Source organism: Mobula hypostoma, chromosome 6 (assembly GCF_963921235.1).
Source record: "Mobula hypostoma chromosome 6, sMobHyp1.1, whole genome shotgun sequence".
NCBI lineage: Eukaryota > Metazoa > Chordata > Chondrichthyes > Myliobatiformes > Myliobatidae > Mobula > Mobula hypostoma.
Window position 1 is genome coordinate 175,763,551 of NC_086102.1, and position 22,479 is coordinate 175,786,029.

General features: G+C 41.1%; 1 protein-coding gene across 1 annotated transcript in view; it reads right to left on the reverse strand.

The window, feature by feature from the left end:
• Positions 1 to 22,479, reverse strand: part of wdsub1 (WD repeat, sterile alpha motif and U-box domain containing 1) — a 46,072-nt gene that overhangs the window by 9,749 nt on the left and 13,844 nt on the right. The window contains exons 4-7 of the mRNA XM_063052296.1: positions 13,871 to 13,960; positions 11,172 to 11,265; positions 4,942 to 4,975; positions 4,441 to 4,481 (exon numbers count right to left, since the gene is read on the reverse strand). Coding sequence (XP_062908366.1) covers positions 4,441 to 4,481; positions 4,942 to 4,975; positions 11,172 to 11,265; positions 13,871 to 13,960 — 259 coding nt within the window. The remainder of the gene's footprint in view (positions 1 to 4,440; positions 4,482 to 4,941; positions 4,976 to 11,171; positions 11,266 to 13,870; positions 13,961 to 22,479) is intronic.

Here is a 22,479-nt window from a genome sequence, read left to right on the forward strand (position 1 = left end):
TCTGAATTCCAGCGAGTACAGACCCAGAGCCATCAAACGTTCCTCGTATGATAACCCTTTCATTTCTAGAATCATTTTTGTGAACCTCCTCTGGACCCTCTCCAATGCCAACACATCTTTTCTAAGATGAGGGGCCCAAGACTGTTAACAGTACTCAAGGTGAGGCCTCACCAGTGCCTTATAAAGCCTCAGCATCACATCCTTGCTCCTTATTCTAGACATTTTGAAATGAATGCTAACATGGCATTTGCCTTCCTCATCACCAACTCAACCTGTAAGTTAACCCTCAGGGTGTTCTGCACAAGGACTCCCAAGTCCCTTGCATCTCCAATTGCTGGATTTTCTCCCCACTTAGAAAATAGTCTGTACATTTATTTCTACTACCTAAGTGCATGACCATGCATTTTTCAACATTGAATTTCATTTGCCACTTTCTTGCCCATTCTCTTAATCTGTCTAAGTCCTTCTGCATCCTGTTTCCTCAACAATACCTGCCCCTCCACCAATCTTCATACCATCTGCAAACTTGGCAACAAAGCCACCTATTCCATCATTTATATACAGCATAAAAAGAAGCCGTCCCAACACCGACCCCTGCAGAATACCACTAGTTACTAGCAGCCAACCAAACAAGGATCCTTTTATTCCCACTTGCTGCCTCCTACCAATCAGTCAATGCTCTAACCATTTTGGTAACTTTCCTGTAACACCATGGGCTCTTAACTTGGTAAGCAGCCTCATGTGTGGCACCTTGTCAAAGGACTTCTGAAAGTCCAAATATACAACATCCACCACATCTCCTTTATCTATCCTACTTGTAATCTCCTCAAAGAATTCCAACAGTTTTGTCAGGCAGGATTTTCCCTGAAGGAAACCATGCTGACTTTGAACTATCTTGTCCTGTGTCTTCATCACCTCATTCTTAGCAGTTGACTCCAACATCTTTACAATCACTGAGGTCAGGCTAAATGGTCTATAATTTCCTTTCTGCTGCCTCCCTTCCTCCTTAAAGAGTGGAGTAACATTTGCAAAATTTCCAGCCCTCTGGCACCATGCCTTTCAGCTTTTTGAGCACCTTCTCTCTTGCAACAGTAACTGCACCCACTTCTCTTCCTTCACACACTACAACATCAGGCATTCTGCTAGTGTCTTCCACAGTGAAGACTGATGCAAAAATACTCATTTAGTTCATCCAGCCATCTCCTTGTCCCCTGTTATTATTTCTCCTGTATCATTTTCTAGCGGTCCTATATCCACTCTCATTTCTCTATTCTTAACATACTTGAAAAAAACTTTACTATCCACTTTGATATTATTTGCTAGCTTGCTTTCATAATTCATCTTTTTCCTTCTAATGATTTTGTAGTTGCTCTCTGTAGTTTTTAAAAAGCTTCCCATTCCTCTTATCTTCCCACTGATTTTTGCTTTGTTGCATGCCCTTTCTTTTGCTTTTACAATAGTTTTGACTTCCCTTGTCAGCCAAGGTTGTACTATTTTACCATTTGAGTATTTCTTCACTTTTGGAATACACATGTCCTGTACCTTCCTCATTTTTCCCAGAAAAGTAGCCATTGCTGCTCTGCTGACATCCCTGCCAGCAGCTTCTTCCAATTTACTCCTCTCTCATACTGTTGTAATTTCCCTCACTCCACTGAAATACTGCTTCTCCAGACGTTACTTCCTCCCTACCAAATTTCAAGTTGAACACAATCATATTGTGATCTCTGGTTCCTAAGGGTTCTTTTACCTTAAGCTCCCGAATCGCCTCCGGTTCATTACATAACACCTAATCCAGTATAGCTGATCCCCTAGTAGGCTCAACGACAAACTGCTCTAAAAAGCTATCTCTTAGGCATTCAACAAACTCACTCTCTTGAGATCCATTACCAACCTGATTTTCCCAAATGACCTATCTGCATGTTAAAATCTCCCATGACCAGCATAACATTGCCCTTTTGACTTGCCTTTTCTATTTCCTGTTGTAATCTACGGAACACCTCCCAGCCACTGTTGGGAAGCCTGTATAACTGCCATTACTTCCTTTTACCCTTGCAGTTTCTTAACCCACAAGAGTTCAACATCTTCTGATCCTATGTCACATCTTTCTACTGATTTGATACCATTCTTTAACAGTATAGCCAGACCACCCCCTCTGCCTACCTTCCTATTGCTGATTTAAATGGAACCTTGGACATTCAGTTCCCAACTACAACCATCCTTTAGCCACAATTCAGTGATGGCCACAACATCATACCTGGCAATCTGTAATAGTGCAACAAGATCAATCACCTTATTTCTTATACTACGCGCATTTAGATACAACGCCTTGTGTACCGCATTTCATGTCCTTTCTGACTCTGCATCCCTAATGATTTGATACTCAGTTTGTTGGGTGCAACTAAGTCCCATCACCTGCCTGCCCTTCCTGACAATCTGACTGCACGCTATCTTTACTTTTTCACCCTCTGTCCTTTCTTGAGTCCATTCACTCTGGTTCCCACCCCCCTGCTAAGTTAGTTTAAACCTCCCCAGCAGCTCTAACAAATCTGCCTGCCAGAATATTGGTCCCCCTCGGGTTCAGGTGCAACCTGTCACTTTTGAACAGGTCATACCTCCCCCAGAGGAGATCCCAATTATCTAAGAACCTGAAGCCCTGCCCCCTGCACCAACTTCTCAGTCATGCATTTATCTGACAAATCATCCTGTTTCTTCCCTCACTGGCGAGTGGCACAGGCAGTAATCCAGAAATCACTACCCAGGAGGTCCTGCTTCTCAGCTTTCTACCTAGCTCTCTAAATTCTCTTTTCAGGACTTCATTGTTTTTCCTTCCTATGTCATTGGTACCAAAATGTTGTGGATGTGATCTGAGACATCCCTGACCCTGGCACCTGGGAGGCAACATACCACCCGGGTGTCCCGTTCATGTCCGCATAATCTCCTGTCTGTTCCCCTCACTATCGAATCCCCTATCACTACCACTCCCTTCTTCTCTCTCTTTTCCTTCTGTAACCCAGTCGCCTTGGCATTTTTCCCGGAGGTCATCCCCCACAAAAATAACCAAAGCGGTATACTTGTTTTTGAGGGGATTGGCCACAGGGGTGCTCTGCTCTAACTGCGTATTTCCATTTCTCCTGACAGTCACCCAGCTACTCACCCCCTGTAACTTCTGGATGACTACTTCTCTGTAACTTTGATCAATTATATCCTCATTCTCCCGTACAAGCCGAAGGTCATCCAGTTGCTGCTCCAGATCCCTAACACTGTCTTCAAGGAACTGCAGCCGGATGCACTATACGTAGATGTAGTTCCCCGGAAGACTCTAGATCTCCCAGTTCTCCAACATACGGCACGAACAGCATACCACAGCCATTTAAATGGTACAGTAAGAGATGAAAAAAAAATCCAAAAAAAGGAAACCTTATCAGACGCTTTACACAGAGCCGATGCCTCTTCCCAGCCAAAGCCCAGTTTGAGCTGTCGCTTCTACTCTCGCCACTGGTCTACTCCCAACAATGGCTGCTCCGCTTATCCCTTCTGTGTTTTTATTTAGTTCGTACAGCTCTGTTGATGCTGATAGGCCACACACAATGGAAAAACACTCTCGATGCTCCCTTTTTAAATAACCACTGCCAACCTGCGAGAAATCCCTCTTGGTAGAGCTCTGTTGACACCGCTGATAGGCCACGTACAATGGTCATACCTTTATTGTTCAATTCCACCCATAAAGCCTCACTAGATGAGTTCCCCAGTCTGTCCTGACTGAGCACTGACATTTTCCCTGACTAATTACGCCAACCCTCCTCCTTCAATCCCTCGCACTCTGTCACATCTAAAACAACAGAACCCTGGCACTATATGGTGCCAGTCCTGCAACCAAGTCTCACTAATGGCTACAATATCATCATTCCAGGTGTTGATCCATGCCCTGAGCTCATCTGCCTGTCCTACGTTGCTTCTTACATTGAAATATACACAGCTCAGGGCATTGATTTTTTTTCCAGTCAATCTGGCCAGCTGTAATTTATACCTAAAAATACATCAATTACCTTCATCCCCAAGGTATCAATTTGGCTTCTCCAGAATCAATGCTTTGTAAATTTGCAGATTAGTTTATGGTGAACCATTTCTCAAATTCAGTATCTTTGTTTTGGAGTGGATAACATCAAGAAGGCCCATGTACAACATACCCTTCATCTTGTCATAGATGGAAGTTAGGGCAGGGGAAGAATTTTTTTCCTCCATATAATTCTAACACTCAATTAATAATAAATGGACAGCATAACCCTTTTAATCGGTTGGGGAGGAATCTCAGCCCCACCCATATAACAAATTACATTAAAAGAAAGTAAGCATGAGAATTACTAAGTGAAGAGTCTCAATTTCTTCGAGGCTGCTGTCCCATTTCTGAACAAAACCAAGAGAGAAAATTGTTCAACATACCTTTTATGTTGTGTCAGTGTGTGAAGAGGGACTCCGGTAATCTGCAGAAAGTAGATGAGTGATCTTTTTTTAAAAACAATACATCTTACATCTACTTAATCATTTACCAACACTGTAAAATCATAATGTTCTTAAAGCATGGATTTATGTAAAAATCGAGTAGCAAGTACTAAAACACATTGCACTGAAAAATGTTATGTAAACAGTATTAAAAATTCCTCATTGGTTTTCTTATGAATTTGCTACTACTATGGGCTACAAAAATACAGTTCAGGATATGAATAGAATAAAGTAGAATCTCTTATTAAAATAAAACCTGAACATACTCTGTAATTTTGAAAAATAAGATGCTGGTATTGCCAACATTTTCTACTATTCATACCAAAATAACTGCTAATGCTGGAAATATAAAAAGGTGTTTTATATCAGCATTTCAGATACTTCTGAATACATTAATGTGACATTTTCAATTAGCGAAAGCTGATTTTAGTACATACTTACCGAATCCCAAATTATAATACACTTGTCAACAGACCTTGAAAGAAAAAAAAATTAAAAGCTGGAACTTCAAAAATTTCAAAAAAATACATTGCACCAATTCTTGTTGTGCTAAAGCAACATCAGTTTCACTTAAGTATATTTATTTCATAGCTTGTATTGTTACACAGATGAAATCCTGGTTACTTTTTTATTTGTAGCATGCACTAGCTCGGCAGTATACAGCAGAAGTTATCAATTGAAGCTTTGCGACTGTTTTCAGTATTAGTGAATGACACAAGAACAATGTCAACATTCAGGATATGAAACATGTATGAAAACAAAACACTTAAAAGGAAATTGGAAATGAGATGGGTCAATGTGAATTGCATTCTCACATTTTTGTTACAGTAACACAAAAGGGCCACACTACAATATTTTAGTGATACCTTTTCCATCATGACTCTGTGAAGTGAGGCACTTTGGCAGAAAGAATAATGTGAGTCAACATAGGGCAAATGGCACAGTTCTCAACATTGTACGGGTGTGGGGTGGATGGGGCAGGCTAGATTTGCAATGGTGTAAGTTCTTGTAAATGACAGGGTATGTTCAGATATCGGTTTACAACAAGGGATTGAAGAATTTTTATTAGAGGAATAAAATTCCTGGCAGTTATTTTGAACCTGTGTGGGCACGTGGCCAAGTGGTTAAGGCATTGGACTAGCGACCTGAAGGTCGTGAGTTCGAGCCCCAGCCGAGGCATCGTGTTGTGTCCTTAAGCAAGGCACTTAATCACACATTGCTCTGCGACGACACTGGTACCAAGTTGTATGGGTCCTTGGACAACATTGGTGTCATGGAGAGGGGAGACTTGCAGCATGGGCAACTGCTGGTCTTCCATACAACCTTGATCCATGGTCTCGCAAGACTAACGGATGCCTTTACTTATTTTGAACCTGTATAAAACATTGATTAGGCGACAACTGAGTACTGCATCCAATTCAGGACACCTAATTTTAGGAAGATATTAAGAGAGTTCTACAGAAAGGACTTAACAAATGATCCCAAGGATAAAAATTTGAGTTACAAGGTTAAAGTGGAGAAAATTGGACCGTTCTTCCAGTCAAAGAAGGTTCAGAGATCTTTGATATAGCAGCATTGTAACTGACCGTAAATAGAGGGAAGCTGTTCAAGGACAAGGCACACACTTAAAGTCTTCATGAAACACCCAAAATGGATGTGAAATTTAAAATTTAAACAGAATGGGGAAGTTGTGATCTAGAACTCTCAGTCTTTAAGAATATTGGAAGCAATCAGGTCTTTCAAAATGATATAACATGGATACTTGGGAGAAGATGATTTCCAATGCTTTGGGATAGAAGAAAGGTAATGGAATTTGATGTATTGCAATCACAGGGACCAGTAAAGATTCAAACGGGCCAAATAGCCGTAACAATTCAATGACTATGCATCTTTATTTAAGATACTTAAAAATCACAAAATTTATTTGGAAAAATTTTCCACAAAAAGATTGAATTAATGATCTAATCACAAACAAGAGAAAATCTGCAGATGCTGGAAATCCAAGCAACACACACAAACTGCTGAAGAAACTCAACAGGTCAGGTAGCAGCTATGGAAAAGAGTACAGTCGACGTTTTGGGTTGAGACCCTGGGTCTCAAAACATCGACTGTACTCTTTTTCATAGATGCTGCCTGGCCTGCTAAGTTCCCCTAGCATTTTGTGTGTGTTGGTTCAATTAATGACTCTACCATTCCATCTCCTACCCACCTTCACCTGCACTATTTTCCCACCCCCATTAAAATTTAAAAATAATCAGTTTTGCCACATTTACCCATATGCAATTTTCTACAACCAATATACAACCTACAAATGCTTCCTGTTCCCATATAGAACAATGACATACTTCTGCTGATGGGACAATTAAAAACATCACATCCCTTCTGCCTGTAATGTTCTATCTTAAAAACTGATTCTCAGATAGTTCTTTCCATTGCAAAGGTTTAATAATTTCATATTTATTTTACCATTTACTTCACACCAGCCCATATTCCTGTATTATTTACTCAGGTGACACCTTCTGAATTTGCATCTTCTAGATTGAAACCTTCCCCATCTAGTCTTGGCATACACTCTCCAACTTCAATTACATGTTCTTCCAGTTCTGGATTCACTTCTTTGTGTTTACTTAAAAAGAGGATTAAATGATGAATGATTAGGATTGTCGCAAGTAGAAGAGGATATTATTCCAGGACTGGCGCAGGTTGGTGTTCAACTTTGATTAATTATATTCATGATGTTTCCGTTGATTCACATGGAAGGGTGAATCAGACTTTGACCCACGTTGTCTGTGCCTATCAAGTGCCGATTTAAAGAAATCCCATTAGCCCAGCACATCGTCTATATACTTCCATTCCATGCTTGTCCACACCTCTCTAAATACTTTCTCAGCATTGCTATTGTATTTGTTTCTACCACTTTCCCTAGCAGCATGATCCAGGCACCTAGCACTGTAAAAAGAGTTGTCTCACACATTTCCTTTAAATCTTCCCCCTTTCACATTAAACTTACACCCTCTTGTATTTGGCATTTTCACCCTGGGTTCAGGTCATCTCTCCGCCTCCAGACAAAACAATCCAAGTTTGTCCAATCTCTCTGTATAACTAATGTCCTCAAATTGAAGCAACATCCTGGTGAACATCTTCTGATCCTCTACTTCCTGACCAATAGACTGCAATCAGTAAAGATAGCCAGCCACAGCCCTGCCATGGCTCGCTAACCACTGGTGCTCCACAAGGTTGTGTAGTCAAGCCCCTATTCCACTCATGACTGTGTGATGAAATTCTGCTCTAATCATCTACACTATCCATTCAAATTCCCATAGTCGGTTGTATCTCAAATAACGATGAGTTGGAGTACAGGGAGGATATGGAGACCTTAGTAATATGATGACATACTGGTGCTCCACAAGGTTGTGTAGTCAGGCCCCTATTCCACTCATGACTGTGTGATGAAATTCTGCTCTAACTATCTACACAATCCATTCAAATTCCCATAGTTGGCTGTATCTCAAATAACGAGTTGGAGTACAGGGAGGATATGGAGACCTCAGTAATATGATGACATGACCACAATCTTCCCCTCAGTATCAGCAAAAAAGCCTGGCCATTGACTTTAGGAAGGGGGCAGTGCACATACTCCTGCCCTCATCAGTGGTGCTGAAGTTGAGAGGGTTGAAATTTTCAAGTTCGTGAGAGTGAACATTATCAAAAGGCTGTCCAGGTCTAACAATATAGACATCATGGCCAAGACAGCTCACCAACAACTCTGTTTCCTCAGGAGGCTAAAAAAAAACTTAAGTCCTTGTCGACCCTTAACAATTTTTATTGATGCCCAATAGAAAGCTTCCAATCTGGCTGCATCACAGCATGGTAAGAAACTGCAGTGTTGTGGATACAGCTCCGCACATCACAGAAACCAGCCTCCTACCAGCCCTCCCCCTCCCCCTTCCCCACCCCACCCTCGGCCCACAGACTCCATATATATTGGTGTCTCAGTAAAGTAGTCAGCATCATCAAAGACCCCACCCCACCCACCCTGGTCTTTTCTTTTTCACATCTTTTCTTCATTGGGCAGAAGATACAAAAGACTGAAAGCATGTACCAAAAGGCTCAAGAACAGCTTCAGTCCCACTGTTAGAAGACTACTGAATGGTTCCCTAGTACAATAAGATGTATTCTTAACTTCACAATCTACCTATGTTATTGGATATTGTTGTCTACCTAATGATTTGATCTGTACGAACAGTATGCAAGACAAGCTCTTTATGGTACCTCAGTAAATGTGACAATAATATTCCAATTCCGAACCCTGCACATCCTTCCTGTATTGCGTCGACCAAAACTGCACACAATAGTGTCCTCACTGAAGATTTATACAGATGCAATCTGACCGACAATTTTTTATATTTAATGTTCTAACCAATGAAGGAAAGTATGCTTCATATTTTCTTTACCACCCTATCCAATTTTTTTGCCCACTTTCTGGGAGCTACAAAGTTGCACCCCAAAATCCCCTCTGTATATCAGAGCTCCTAAAGGCCAATTTATACTTCTCCGTCAAATCTACGCCGTAAGTACGGTGTAGCCGCGTACCCTATGCCATAGCCTGACGCGCATCTCCTCAAAAATGTAACTACGTGTCGCGTTGACGCAGACTGCAACAACTGTGATTGGTCCGCTTGGTAGCATCGCATTTCCTCCTACGCTGCAATAGCTTCCCATTGGGAGACTGAAGGGCAGGGAAGGAACTCTGGCTGTAATGCTTTCCATAAAGCTTTACAGACCTCCGAAATTATGGAGGACCCTGTGCTTGATGCCAGTTTGTAGCTAGCTGCTACAGCCTGTTGACTCCCACCTGAAGCTAAAACTTGAATGGTGATTGCCAGTCTCTGAGTATACTGTGCATAAACTGATGCAAAATTAATGGTTAGAAATGATGAACCAAATCGTCAAATCTACCTGCCGACATCCGAAAATATTTGAAATGCATTTCCTTGTCCATGTCTCTCAGTGGCTGGACAAGCACTGAAAATTCACCCTCCTTCAGTTTCAGTCGCCATTGTTTGAAGTTTCAGTTCCTTCGTGTTGAGTTTCAACACGAAGAAACTCAACACAGTGGCATAGAAACCCCACCGCCAACTGGCGTTTTGGCGGTGAATTGCAGAATGACGCAGACACACCAACGCACAAGTATAAATGCTCACAATGGCTCATCCTTTACGCAGAAGTAAAAATCGGCCTAAAGGGTCTACTTTGTCCGTGTTTCAATCTGATCTCTATCCTGTATCTACATCTTGCAACCTAACTCACTATCTATACAAATTCCCTGATCAGCCCACCAATTTTTCTATACAAATCATCTGTAACACAAACAACAGAGATACTAACACGGATTCCTGCAGAACACCACTGATCACAAAAAGACAGGAAGAAAAAAAAACCTTCATTACCATCCATCGTCTATAGCCAAGCCAGTTTTGTAAATTTGCCAAATTTCTACAGATAAAAAGTGGAAAGCATTCTGACTGGTTGAATCATGGCTTGGTGTTTAAATTCAACTGCATAGGAATGCAAAAAGCTACAGCTCTGCCCACCACTGAAGACATCTACAAGAGATCATGTCTCGGGAAGGCAGCATCCATCATCAGGGACCCCCATTATCTGAACCATGTCCTGTTCTTGAAGCTGCCATCAAGCAGAAGGCACAGGCACCTGAAGACCCACACAGTAAGATTTAACACCATTTTCCCTACTGCCATCAGGTTCTTAATGGATCCAAAAGACCTAGGAATACATTTATTTTCTCTCTCTCTCAATCTTGCACTAATGTTGTGTTGATTTTGTTATTTTGCACTTGGATAAATTATGTATAGCTTATGTCAATTTAAGTATATATTACCTTACATTTGTCCTCATCTTGTAATGTACTGTGTTGCTGCTACCTAAAGATCATTTTCACGGCACCCAGACCCTGTGCCTATGACAGCAACAAACCTGAACCTGAGTAAGGCTCCCAAAGTGCTCTGTCGTGCCTGCTTTATTCTGCTTTTTAAAAGAATCTTTGAACTAATTTCTGATGTTACCATATGACCTTAACACCAATGCTTCTCCTCTACTATAATGCATTATGGAGCTTAGTTTCACTTCTTAAAATTGCAATCTCAGAGAGTTCTTCACAGCCCCACCCTACACACACAAGAGCTAGCAGCTGAGGCTCTGCAATCACCAAGTCATTCTGACACTGCATATCTATGAGTTTTTTTTAAGAATTCCTGCAAAACTGAGGTTGGGTAATCCAAAAGCTAAAGAATTCAGTAAATACAATTATCGGTTGAATCAGCCTTTGTAAGCTACAAAGTACAGATGCTTATAATCTTCTGTGATATTTGGTTATGACAATGAGGAACTTCAGAGCTGAAAGAGCATGGAATGGATGTTCTCAATGAAATCTCAATGTGACATTACCAACTTAAGTGTAAAGACTCAGTTTAAATAAACACAGCCAAAAATTACAACTGCATCTTACTGAAAAATTGAGAGGGACGTTATGCTCTAAACTGATATTAGTCTTAGCAACTTCTAGCAATTTAAATCACCTCTGTTATTCTTATTAAACATATTCAAGCTAAACAGAACTCCACAAATGGAAAGAATGCATACATCATACTCACCCAGATACCAATAAATGCCCATCAGGTGAAAAACAACATGAAAGAACAGGAGCCGTATGATGGTTTAATGAGTATTTCATTTTAAGTTCACAACCTATTAATGTAAGATAACATGAAGGTTCAGACCATGAATATCTTGTCACTTATTTTGCACCAGTAATTATTTATTGCTCCAACATTACATCTGAAAAAATATACACAGAAGGATGATCAAAGCGTAAAAGAGAAGCAAAGGACAATATTGTTATATTTAAGTTACAGCTCAGCAGTACTTAATGCTTCATATGGGTCTTCTTCCAACCACCTTCATCTAAAAATCAGCAGTGTATTGCATTCTAGACTCCTCTGGTTAACTCATTCTGGTTTTATCTGTTGTGTAATGAAGGAGGCCTCAAAGTCTCACATATGAGAAGTGGAATGATTTTTGTTCCTGACCTGAATGCTTTCATTTTTGTAAAGATGTGTTAGATGTGTTATGATACATGACAACTGGTGGCCACTAAAGGCATATAATAATTTTCTAACATTGTTATTCTTTCAATTGTTGCAAGATTCAGTTTTTGATCATACTCCCAATTCTTAGCAAAACAGTATTAACATTCCATACAAATTAACAATACCGAAGAGCAATAAAGTGTAAGCTAAGTTGATAAATTAAACCTCAGAAAATATGAGCTTTGATTTGAATTGTACAAATTGTACATATTCTTCTGAAATACTTCAGAATTAATAAATAGGAATCATATATTTAATTTCTCTTTTAAACAAGGCTAGATTAATGTGATAATTACATCATTGTAATTACATCTGTTAACTTCCTCGATGGTAGAGTCCAGAAGCAGAAGAGAAATATAAGAGAAATCCCTGGGCAGGTGAAATAACCAGTAAGTTAGTAAAAAGGTACATCAAAAGAAGAGATTGAACAGAATGAACAATATATTTGTGAATCATATTTTAACTGCCCTAGATTCTGTAATTTCATATGGCATGTGTCATGATCATGCACGTCACCATAAAAGGATTTTCTCCCTTTAAGTTCTAGGTGAACTCATTACCTTATCTATCCTAAGAATAATAACAACAGCAAAAACCACCCACAAACTTGCATAAAGATATTGCACCAACATGATTGTGGAATGGCTGTGGTTTAATGAACAAGGAATACTCTAATTTATCAATGGGGCTGTTTATCATTGCATGCTTGCTAGCTAATACTGACTGGCCCTACTGTTGGTGTTTTGAAGGGTTCTCATGAGCAGGAGGGGAAGGAGAGAAAAATAAAGTAAAATGAAACAGGAAAAGACCACTGAAACCCTAAAGCTCATGCTGTCATTCAAACAGGATTGTGGTGATCTGACATTTTTAGAGTCTACTTTTCTGCCTTTCCCCATAACCTTCGATTTCTTTGATGTTTAGAAATCTATCTCTGTCCTAAATATAACCCAAGGACTCTGCCATTACAACACATGACATAAGTGTGAGGTGGTTCATTTTGTTAGGCCAAATATGATGACAGAATATAGTATTAATGGTAAGACTCTTAGCAGTGTGAAGGATCAGAGGGACCTTAGGGTCCGAGTCCATAGGACACTCAAGGCTGCTGTGCAGGTTGACTCTGTGGTTAAGAAAACATACGGTGCATTGGCCTTCATCAATCGTAGGACTGAGTTTAGGAGCTGAGAGGTAATGTTGCAGCTATATAGGACCCCGGTCAGACCCCACTTGGAGTACTGTGCTCAGTTCTGGTTGCCTCACTATAGGAAGGATGTAGAAACCATAGAAAGGGTGCAGAGGAGATTTACAAGGATGTTGCCTGGATTGGGGAGCACGCCTTATGAGAAAAGGTTAAGTGAACTCAGCCTTTTTTCCTTAGAGCGACAGAGGATGAGAAGTGACCTGATAGAGGTGTAAAAGATGATGAGAGGCATTGGTCGTGTGGATAGTCAGAGGCTTTTTCCCAGGGCTGAAATGGCTAGCACAAGAGGGCACAGTTTTAAGGTGCTTGGAAGTAGGTACAGAGGAGATATCAGGGGTAAGTTTATTACGCAGAGAGTGGTAAATGCGTGGAATGGGCTGCCTGCGACAGTGGTGGAGTCGGATACGATAGGATCTTTTAAGAGACTCCTGGACAGGTATATAGAGCTCAGAAAATTAGGGCTATGGGTAACCCTGGGTAATTTCTCAGGTAAGGACACGTTTGGCACAGCTTTGTGGGATGAAGGGTCTGTACTGTGCTATGTTTCTATTCCAGATTTGCAACCTGCTGACAGAAGTTGTTCTTCCTAATCTCAGTTTAAATGGGTGCTTCTTTATTCTGAAATGAGGGAGAAAACTTTCTCTCACCTTTTACCCCATACAGGACAAAAGGAATCTTGTTTTTTTCAATAAGATGGCCTTTCATTCTTTTAAACTTTAATTAGTACTGTTCTCAGTCTGTTTAATCTTTCATTGCAAGACCATCCAGTATATCCTGGCTCATCCTATAGAACCCTCTGGGAACATCTCCAATGAAATAATATCTTAAGTAAGGAGACAAAAAGAACTCTAGATGTGGTCTTATCAGTGCCTTGTACAACTGAAATAAAACTTTCACACTTCTATATTTCATGCCTTTGAAATACGGATTAAAATATTAGCTTTCTGTGTTTTCACACACAAAAAAGATTGTTTGAGCACTTAAAATATTTTATTTAAGATACCTGCATATGATAGCATCCAAAAAATTATTTTGTTGTCCTGACCACAAGAAGCCATCAGAAAGCCCTGTGATGTCGAACCATCTGTGCCACCTAGCAGTACAAAATAAAGCTACGTGATACAACAGTGCAGACAACTATACAGAAGAAAACATGAGGTGAATTAATACACCTGCTATAATCAACAATGCGATTGTAGCTGTAACCATTAACCTGGACATTTTTTAATCAATCAAATTAGCTCAATTTTGAATGTTAAATTCTGACTGAACTGTGTTTAGAGTATTTTTAAAAACAACTGAAAAATTGGCAAAACTTTGTCATTGATACACAAGAGAATACGGTTTCTGGAATCTGTGGCAAAACACCAACTGCTGAAGGAACTCAGAGGGTTGAATAGTATCTGTGGGGCTGGGAGTGGGGAGAAGGGAATAAGGACTGCCAGTATATCAGGTTGAGACCCTGAAACAGGACGCATCAGGGAGAAGAGGATGCACAAGGAAGAGCAGACCAGGAAGTCAGAGAGGGACTTGTCCGTGTGGAAGGCAGAAAAATGAATCCTGATGCATGGGTGAGATAGAACTCGGGGAAAATGGAGCCCCGATGCATGGGGATGGCTGAAGGGTCTCGGCCCGAAATGTCAACTATACTCTTTTCCACAGGTACTGCCTGGCCTGCCGAGTTCCTCCAGCATTTTGTGTGTGTTGCTTGGATTTCCAGCATCTGCAGATTTTCTCGTGTTTGTGATTGGATCTCATCACAAGATAGAACTAAGGGAAAAATCGAGTCCTGATGTATGGTCTCAACCTCAAATAACAATTCCTCTTCACTCCACAGCTGATACTTGACCAACTGAGTTCCTCTAGCGATTGTTTTGCTGTGTATTTAATTTGCAAGTCACTCTTGGTAAACTATTACTTTATTAGACTATCTAAATTACATGCAAACTCTGTCATCAATTGTTTCTTTTAATCTGATCAGTTTCCAGTGAATGGTTTAGTATCTTACAGTTTCAGTGATTAAATGGGCCCAAACACCCAGAAATTATGCCATAAAATCTGTGTAATTCCCAGATTTTGTTTCTGGTCTACAGAAAATTCACTGATGTCATCTGTGTTTGACCTCAGAGAGAGAAAAGAAAAATGAGCTACAGTTCTAGCTGCTAATTAATATTTAGTGAGAACAAAGTGAACTTTGATTTTGTAACTCATTATAACTTACACAAAATAAACTCCCATTTTAATCAGTTAACATTTCAATGCAAACATGAAGATCCATAAAAATAAATTTACATGAAAAAACATTTTCCCATTACTCCAACATCAGTTTTACTTCTTCAGTCTTCCTGCATGGAAAATGGAAAATAGACAATAGACAATAGATAATAGGTGCAGGAGTAAGCCATTTGGCCCTTCGAGCCAGCACCACCATTCACTGTGATCATGGCTGATCATCCACAATCAGTACCCCGTTCCTGCCTTCTCCCCATATCCCTTGACTCCGCTATCATTAAGAGCTCTATCTAACTCTTTCTTGAAAGCATCTAGAGAATTGGCCTCCACTACCTTCTAAGGCAGAGCATTCCACAGATCCACAACTCTCTGGGCGAAAAAATTTTTCCTCAATTCTGTTCTAAATGGCCTACACCTTATTCTCAAATTGTGGCCTCTGGTTCCGGACTCCCCCAATATCGGAAACGTGTTTCCTACCTCTAGCGTGTCCAATCCCTCAATAATCTTATATGTTTCAATCAGATCCCCTCTTATCCTTCTAAATTCCAGTGTATACAAGCCCAGTCGCTCCAATCTTTCAACACATGACAGTCCCGCCATCCCAGGAATTAACCTCGTGAACCTCCGCTGCACTCCCTCAATAGCAAGAATGTCCTTCCTCAAATTTGGAGATCAAAACTGTACACAATACTCCAGATGTGGTCTCAACAGGGCCCTGTACAACTGCAGAAGCACCTCTTTGCTACTATACTCAACTCCCCTTATAATGAAGGCCAACATGCCATTAGCTTTCTTCACTGCCTGTTGTACCTGCATGCTTACTTTCAGTGACTGATGAACAAGGACACCTAGATCTCGTTGTACTTCCCCTTTTCCTAACTTGACACCATTCAAATAGTAATCTGCCTTCCAGTTCTTGCCACCAAAGTGGATAACCTCACATTTATCCACATTAAACTGCATCTGCCATTCATCTGCCCACTCAACCAACTATCCAAGTCATCCTGTATTCTCATAACATCCTCCTCACATTTCACACTGCCACCCAGCTTTGTGTCATCTGCAAATTTGTTAATGTTACTTTGGATCCCTTCATTTAAATCATTAATGTATATTGTAAATAGCTGCGGTCCCAGCACCGAGCCTTGCGGTACCCCACTAGTCACCGCCTGCCATTCTGAAAGGGACCCTTTAATCCCTACTCTTTGTTTCCTGTCTGCCATCCAATTTTCTATCCATGTCAGTACCCTACCCCCAATACCATGTGCTCTAATTTTGCCCACTAATCTCCTATGTGGGACCTTATCAAAGGCTTTCTGAAAGTCCAGGTACACTACATCCACTGGCTCTTCCTTATCCATTTTCATAGTTACACCCTCAAAAAAATTCCAGAAGATTAGTCAAGCATGATTTCCCCTTCGTAAATCCATGCTGACTCGAACAGATCCTGTTACTGCTATCCAAAGGTGCCGCTATTTCATCCTTTATAATTGACTCCAGCACTTTCCCCACCATTGATGTCAGGCTAACTGGTCTATAATTCCCTGTTTTCTCTCTCCCTCCTTTCTTAAAAAGTGGGATAACATTAGCTACCCTCCAGTCCTCAGGAACTGATCCTGAATCTATAGAACATTGGAAAATAATTACCAATGCGTCCACGATTTCTAGAGCCACCTCCTTAAGTACCCTGGGGTGCAGACCATCAGGCCCTGGGGATTTATCAGCCTTCAGTCCCATCAGTCTATCCAACACCATTTTCTACCTAATGTGAATCTCCTTCAGTTCCTCCATTACCCTAGGTCCTCTGTCCACTATTACCTCTGGGAGATTATTTGTGTCTTCCCTAGTGAAGACAGATCCGAAGTACCTTTTCAACTCGTCTGCCATTTCCTTGTTCCCCATAATAAATTCACCCATTTCTGTCTTCAAGGGCCCAACTTTGGTCTTAACTAATTTTTTCCTCTTCACATACCTAAAGAAGCTTTTACTATCCTCTTTTATATTCTTGGCTAGCTTGCCTTCGTATTTCATCTTTTCTCCCCGCATTGCCTTTTTAGTTATCCTCTGTTGCTCTTTTAAAATTTCCCAATCCTCTGGCTTCCCGTTCATCTTTGCTATGTTATACTTCTTCTCTTTTATTTTTATACTGTCCTTGACTTCCCTTGTCAGCCACGATCGCCCCTTACTCCTCTTAGAATCTTTCTTCCTCTTCGGAATGAACTGATCCTGCACCTTCTGTATTATTCCCAGAAATACCTGCCATTGTTGTTCCACTGTCATCCCTGCTAGGGTATCTTTCCAGTCAACTCTGGCCAGCTACTCCCTCATGGGTCCATAGTCCCCTTTGTTCAACTGCAAAACTGACACTTCCGATTTTCCCTTCTCCTTCTCAAATTGTACAAACGTAGATTAAAACTTATATTATGGTCACTACTTCCTAATGGCTCCTTTATCTCGAGTTCCCTTATCAAATCCGGTTCATTACACAACACTAAATCCAGAATTGCCTTCTCCGTGGTAGGTTCCAGTACAAGCTGCTCTAAGAATCCATCTCGGAGGCACTCCACAAATTCCCTTTCTTGGGGTCCAGGACCAACCTGATTTTCCCAGTCTACCTGCATGTTAAAATCCCCCATAACAACCATAGCATTACCCCTGCGACATGCCAATTTTAACTCTTGATTCACTTGCACCCTATATCCAGGCTACTGTTTGGGGGCCTGTAGATAACTCCCATTAGGGTCTTTTTGCCCTTACAATTTCTCAGTTTTATCCATACTGACTCTACATCTCCTGATTCTATGTCGCACCTCGCAAGGGACTGAATTTCATTCCTCACCAACACAGCCACCCCACCCCCTCTGCCCATCAGTCTGTCCTTTCGATAGGACGCATACCCTTGACTATTCATTTCCCAGCCCTGGTCCTCTTGCAGCCATGTCTCTGTTATTCCTACAACATCATACTTGCCAATTTCCAACTGAGCCTCAAACTCATCCACTTTATTTCTTACACTTCGTACATTCATATATAATACTTTTAATCCATTACTCCCCTCATGTTTCACATCGATTCCTATTGCACTTGGCCATACTCTCCGCTCCTTTCCTGAGCTTTCTGCCCTGTTAATTCTGTTGTCTTTCTTAACTTTCCTTATACTCTCTTTCCCTTTAATTCCATCCTTATATTTCCTCTCCTCCCCCCCACTATTTAGTTTAAACACACCCGAAAACAACTGAATGTGCCAAGCAAATCTTCCTCTGAACAGTATTTTAAAAAATGTAGCATCCATTGAAAAATAATGTCCTTCCATATTTTATCATGTGTTTTTAATTTGTTTCTCCATACCATTCAACATCCTCCCATTTCTTGTCATGCTGCACCTCCCAAATGCTTTTTCTCACACCTTGTGCTCCTTTTGCCATTTATCTGCTCAAATGACTGGACAAGCTATATCCTCTTGCAGTCCAATGCTTTTATCTTGAAAACTACATGGTGAATATTTGGTTTATATGCAATCTTCTTACTGTGTCTCCTAAATTTAAGTCTGGACTATTAGTACATATTACAAAAAATCAAAGGATTGAGCCTGTGGATTACCTTTAACAGACTTCCAGCTACATAGTGTTAACCATTACCCTTTGCTTTCTGCCACTGAATCGGTTTAGGACCTGATTTGCCATTCTTCTCTGAACCCCAATTGATTTTACCTTTTGATCCGCCAGGACCTTGTCAAAGCTTTGCTAACTCCTTGGAGGTGACACTGCCCTCATTGGTATGGACCAAGAAGGTATAATCAAGGAAGGCGAAGGACTGCTTACAGGGCTGGACAATATTCAGGGATTCATTGAGTCTGAATGGATACACCACAGTTGACACCAGCTTCATTAAGACCTGTGTAGATGAATGCATGCATCTGAGAATGTACCCAACATATCTAAACCAAAAGCTGTGGATGAACCAGGAACTTCGTATTCTGCTGAGGACTAGATCCATTTCATTCAAGACCAATGATTCAGAAATATACAAGTCGTCTAGGTACAACCTACAGAATGCTTTTTTAAGGGCAACAAAATTATTCCAATTGTGTTGGAATCCGCCGCTGCCTGTAAGGACTTTGTACGTTCTCCCCGTGACTGCAAGGGTTTCCTCTGGGTGCTCCGGTTTCCTCCCACAGTCCAAAGGCTGGTAGGTTAATTGGTCATTGTAAATTGTCCATGATTAGGCCAGGGTTAAATCTGTGATTGCTGGGTGGCATGACTTGAAGGACCAGCAGGGCATACTCCACGCTGTATCTCAATAAAAAGTAATGCCAGCTTTGACAGGGTTTGCAGGCCATTATTTCTTACAAAGCAAAATCAAACATCCTAATGGTTGTGATCTTCAATCCCAGATGAGTTCAACACCTTTGTGCATACTTTGAAAGGGAGAATCAAAGTACACCTGTGCAAATCCCTGCAGCATCTGGTGACCCTGTGATCTCTGTCTTGAAGGCTGACATCAGAACATCTTTCAAGGGGATGAACCCTCGAAAGGCTTCAGGCCCTGATGGTGTAGCTGGTGGGGCTCTGAAAACCTATGTCAACCAGTTGGCGGAAATGTTCAAGGACATCTTCAATCTATCAATGCTGCAGTTAGAGGTTTCCACCTGCTTCAAAAGGGTGACAATTACCAGTGCCCAGAAGAGCAGGATGAGCTACCTCAATGTCTATCGTTCAGTGGCAACTCACATCTACTGTGGTAAGTGCTTTGAGAGGTTGCTCATGGCTAGAATCTTAAGCAAGGACCTGGACCCACTGCGATTTGCCTACATATATCGACAGCAGATGCAATCTCAATGGCTCTCCACCTGGCCTTTGGTCACCTGGATAATAGCAACACTGCTGCTATTTATTGACTACAGCTCAGCATTCAACACCATCATACCTTCCCTCTGCAAATGGATCTTTTGGCCAAATCTTCGAACAGTTTATCTATTCCCAGCCACCACATGTAGTTCCCGGCAAGACTCTTGATCTTGACTGTACCAAGGTCTCCTTCATGCAGATTCTCAAACACTCTGGTGTGCAGTTTAGATGGAACCACACATCAGGGTTCTTTGACATACAGACAGTTAGTCTCGTCTCACCAAGAACTCTGGAAACACAGGATTACCCTGAGCTGGCCATCAATCCATGGCGATATTGTAAACTTTTGACAATATCAGGTCATTCCTCTTTGTATTTCAGAATTTGTTACTGGCAACTGGACCACCAATGCTGGGTCACAGAATGAAGACTTTTCTTCTTCAGTTGCCAACAGTGGAAGATGTCTCAAGCCATCAGCAATGCTGTATTGTTTGGTACCCCTGAACTCTGTCATAAGAGTGGGCTCCTAGAAAAAGTGCTCAATGTTGTAACCGGGTAGCAGTCATCACTGGGATTTCCTTCCTGGGACTAATAATGGACACAAGTGGCTGATGGTCTGTCACTAGAGTAAACTTTTGTCCATAGAGGTAGTGGTAGAATTTCTTTATTCCCCACACTAGACTAAGTGCCTCTTGGTTGATCTGTACATAGTTGCGTTCTGCGCTCATCGGTGATCTTGAAGCAAATGCAATAGGGCAGTCAGAGCCATCTTTCATACCGTATGATAAAATGGCTCCAATGCCCTAACGGGACTCATCACAGCCAGTCTGATGGGCAGGGATGGGTCATAATGGGTGAGCAGTTCATCTGATGTTATTAGTCCCCTTGTCAGAATCAGAATCAATGGGCGCAGCCCTGTAGCAATGTTTGGGAGAAACCGGTGGTAGTAGTTTACAAGGCCCAAGTATGACCTGAGTTATGATACATTTTCCAGCTTGGGCGCTGGTAGCACAGCTTCAATCTTCTCTTGTGACTTATTAAACCATGCTTGTCAATGACGTGCCTACAATATGAGATTTCATTCTTGAAATACTCATGTTTTTCTCTCTTTGCAAGTAGACCATATTCACTTAGTCTGGTAATCACTTTGCCAAGTTCTGGAGGTGCTCTTCATCATTCTTGTCAATCACAATGATGTCATCAAGGTAACATTGTGTTCTTGGGATATCTTGGAGCACCTGGGCCATTGCTGTTTGCCAAATTGATGGAGCTGATGTGACGCCAAAGATGAGATGATTCTATTGGAACAGTCCTTTGTGAGTGTTGATTGTGAGGGATTTCCTGCTTGACTTCTCAATCTCCATTCACGGATAGGCTTGTGACAAGTCAGTCTTTGAAAACCTCTCCATCTGGCTGCCAAAGATGCAAATATATCTTCTATTTGTGGCAGGCGATACCACACAGTACGCAGCACAGGGTTGATGCTCACTTTGAAGTCCTGGCATATTCGAACGGCCCTGGCCTTCATGCCTTTGAGTTTACCAATCCCTTTCTCAAACACCTTCACGTTAGCATTAAGCAGCTGTTACAGTGTCTGGTTAGTGCTACCATTTGGGCTGCAGTCACCTGTTGATGACACATTGCGAGCCTTGATTGAGTGCCAGTCCAGTTGGATTGTTCTCAACCATTCACTTCCCAAAAGTGCTGGCTCTCACTTTTCAACACAAAAAGCTCTAACTACTGTGTTTGGCCTCCATATGTCACATTCACTTTCAGTTTACCTTTGGGAGATACTTTTTTACTTGTGTAGGTCTTTAGCATCAATGAGTTCTTTTCTAATGGTATCTTAGAAAACAGTCTGTTACAGTCAGCCTCTGAAATTATAGACAAAGCTGACCCTGTTTTCAGTTCCATTTCCAGTTTAACACGAGACACATCTATCGTGATCCATATGATTTTATGATCTGCTTTAGTAAAACTATATAGTTCTAGGCATGACAGCTAGCCTGTCATACTCTGTGTTGTCTAATTCAGTTTCACATTGAGTCACTTCATGCATAATTGTTTGGTTTTGTGTTTTCACTGTGTGTGGTTTCTCTTCGGTTGCGTTTTTTGTCTGATTTGCACACCATCCCTATGTGACCTTGTCTGTGACACTTCCTGCAATCTCTTTCTTTGAACCAACAGTCATTTGCATCATGAGAGGATTTGCCACATCGATAACATTTTTGGCTTTTTACATCATTCGGAGATATTTTGTGTGTTTCACATTCTAAACTCTTTTTCCTGTAGTTCTACTACATCCTTTTCTGCAATCGATAATGATATTGTAGCGGTCAATGTCCATTCTAAGTTTAGGTCTCATTCTGACAGTAGTCTCTCTTGAGTGTTTGACTATGCATGTCACATGCAAGCCTGTCCCTTAATGCATCAGAAAGTCCATCTCTAAAGTCACAGTATTGGGAAAGTTTGTGCAGCTCTGCCATGTATTTAGCAATACTTTTATCCTTGGACTAATTCTTTTCGTAAAATC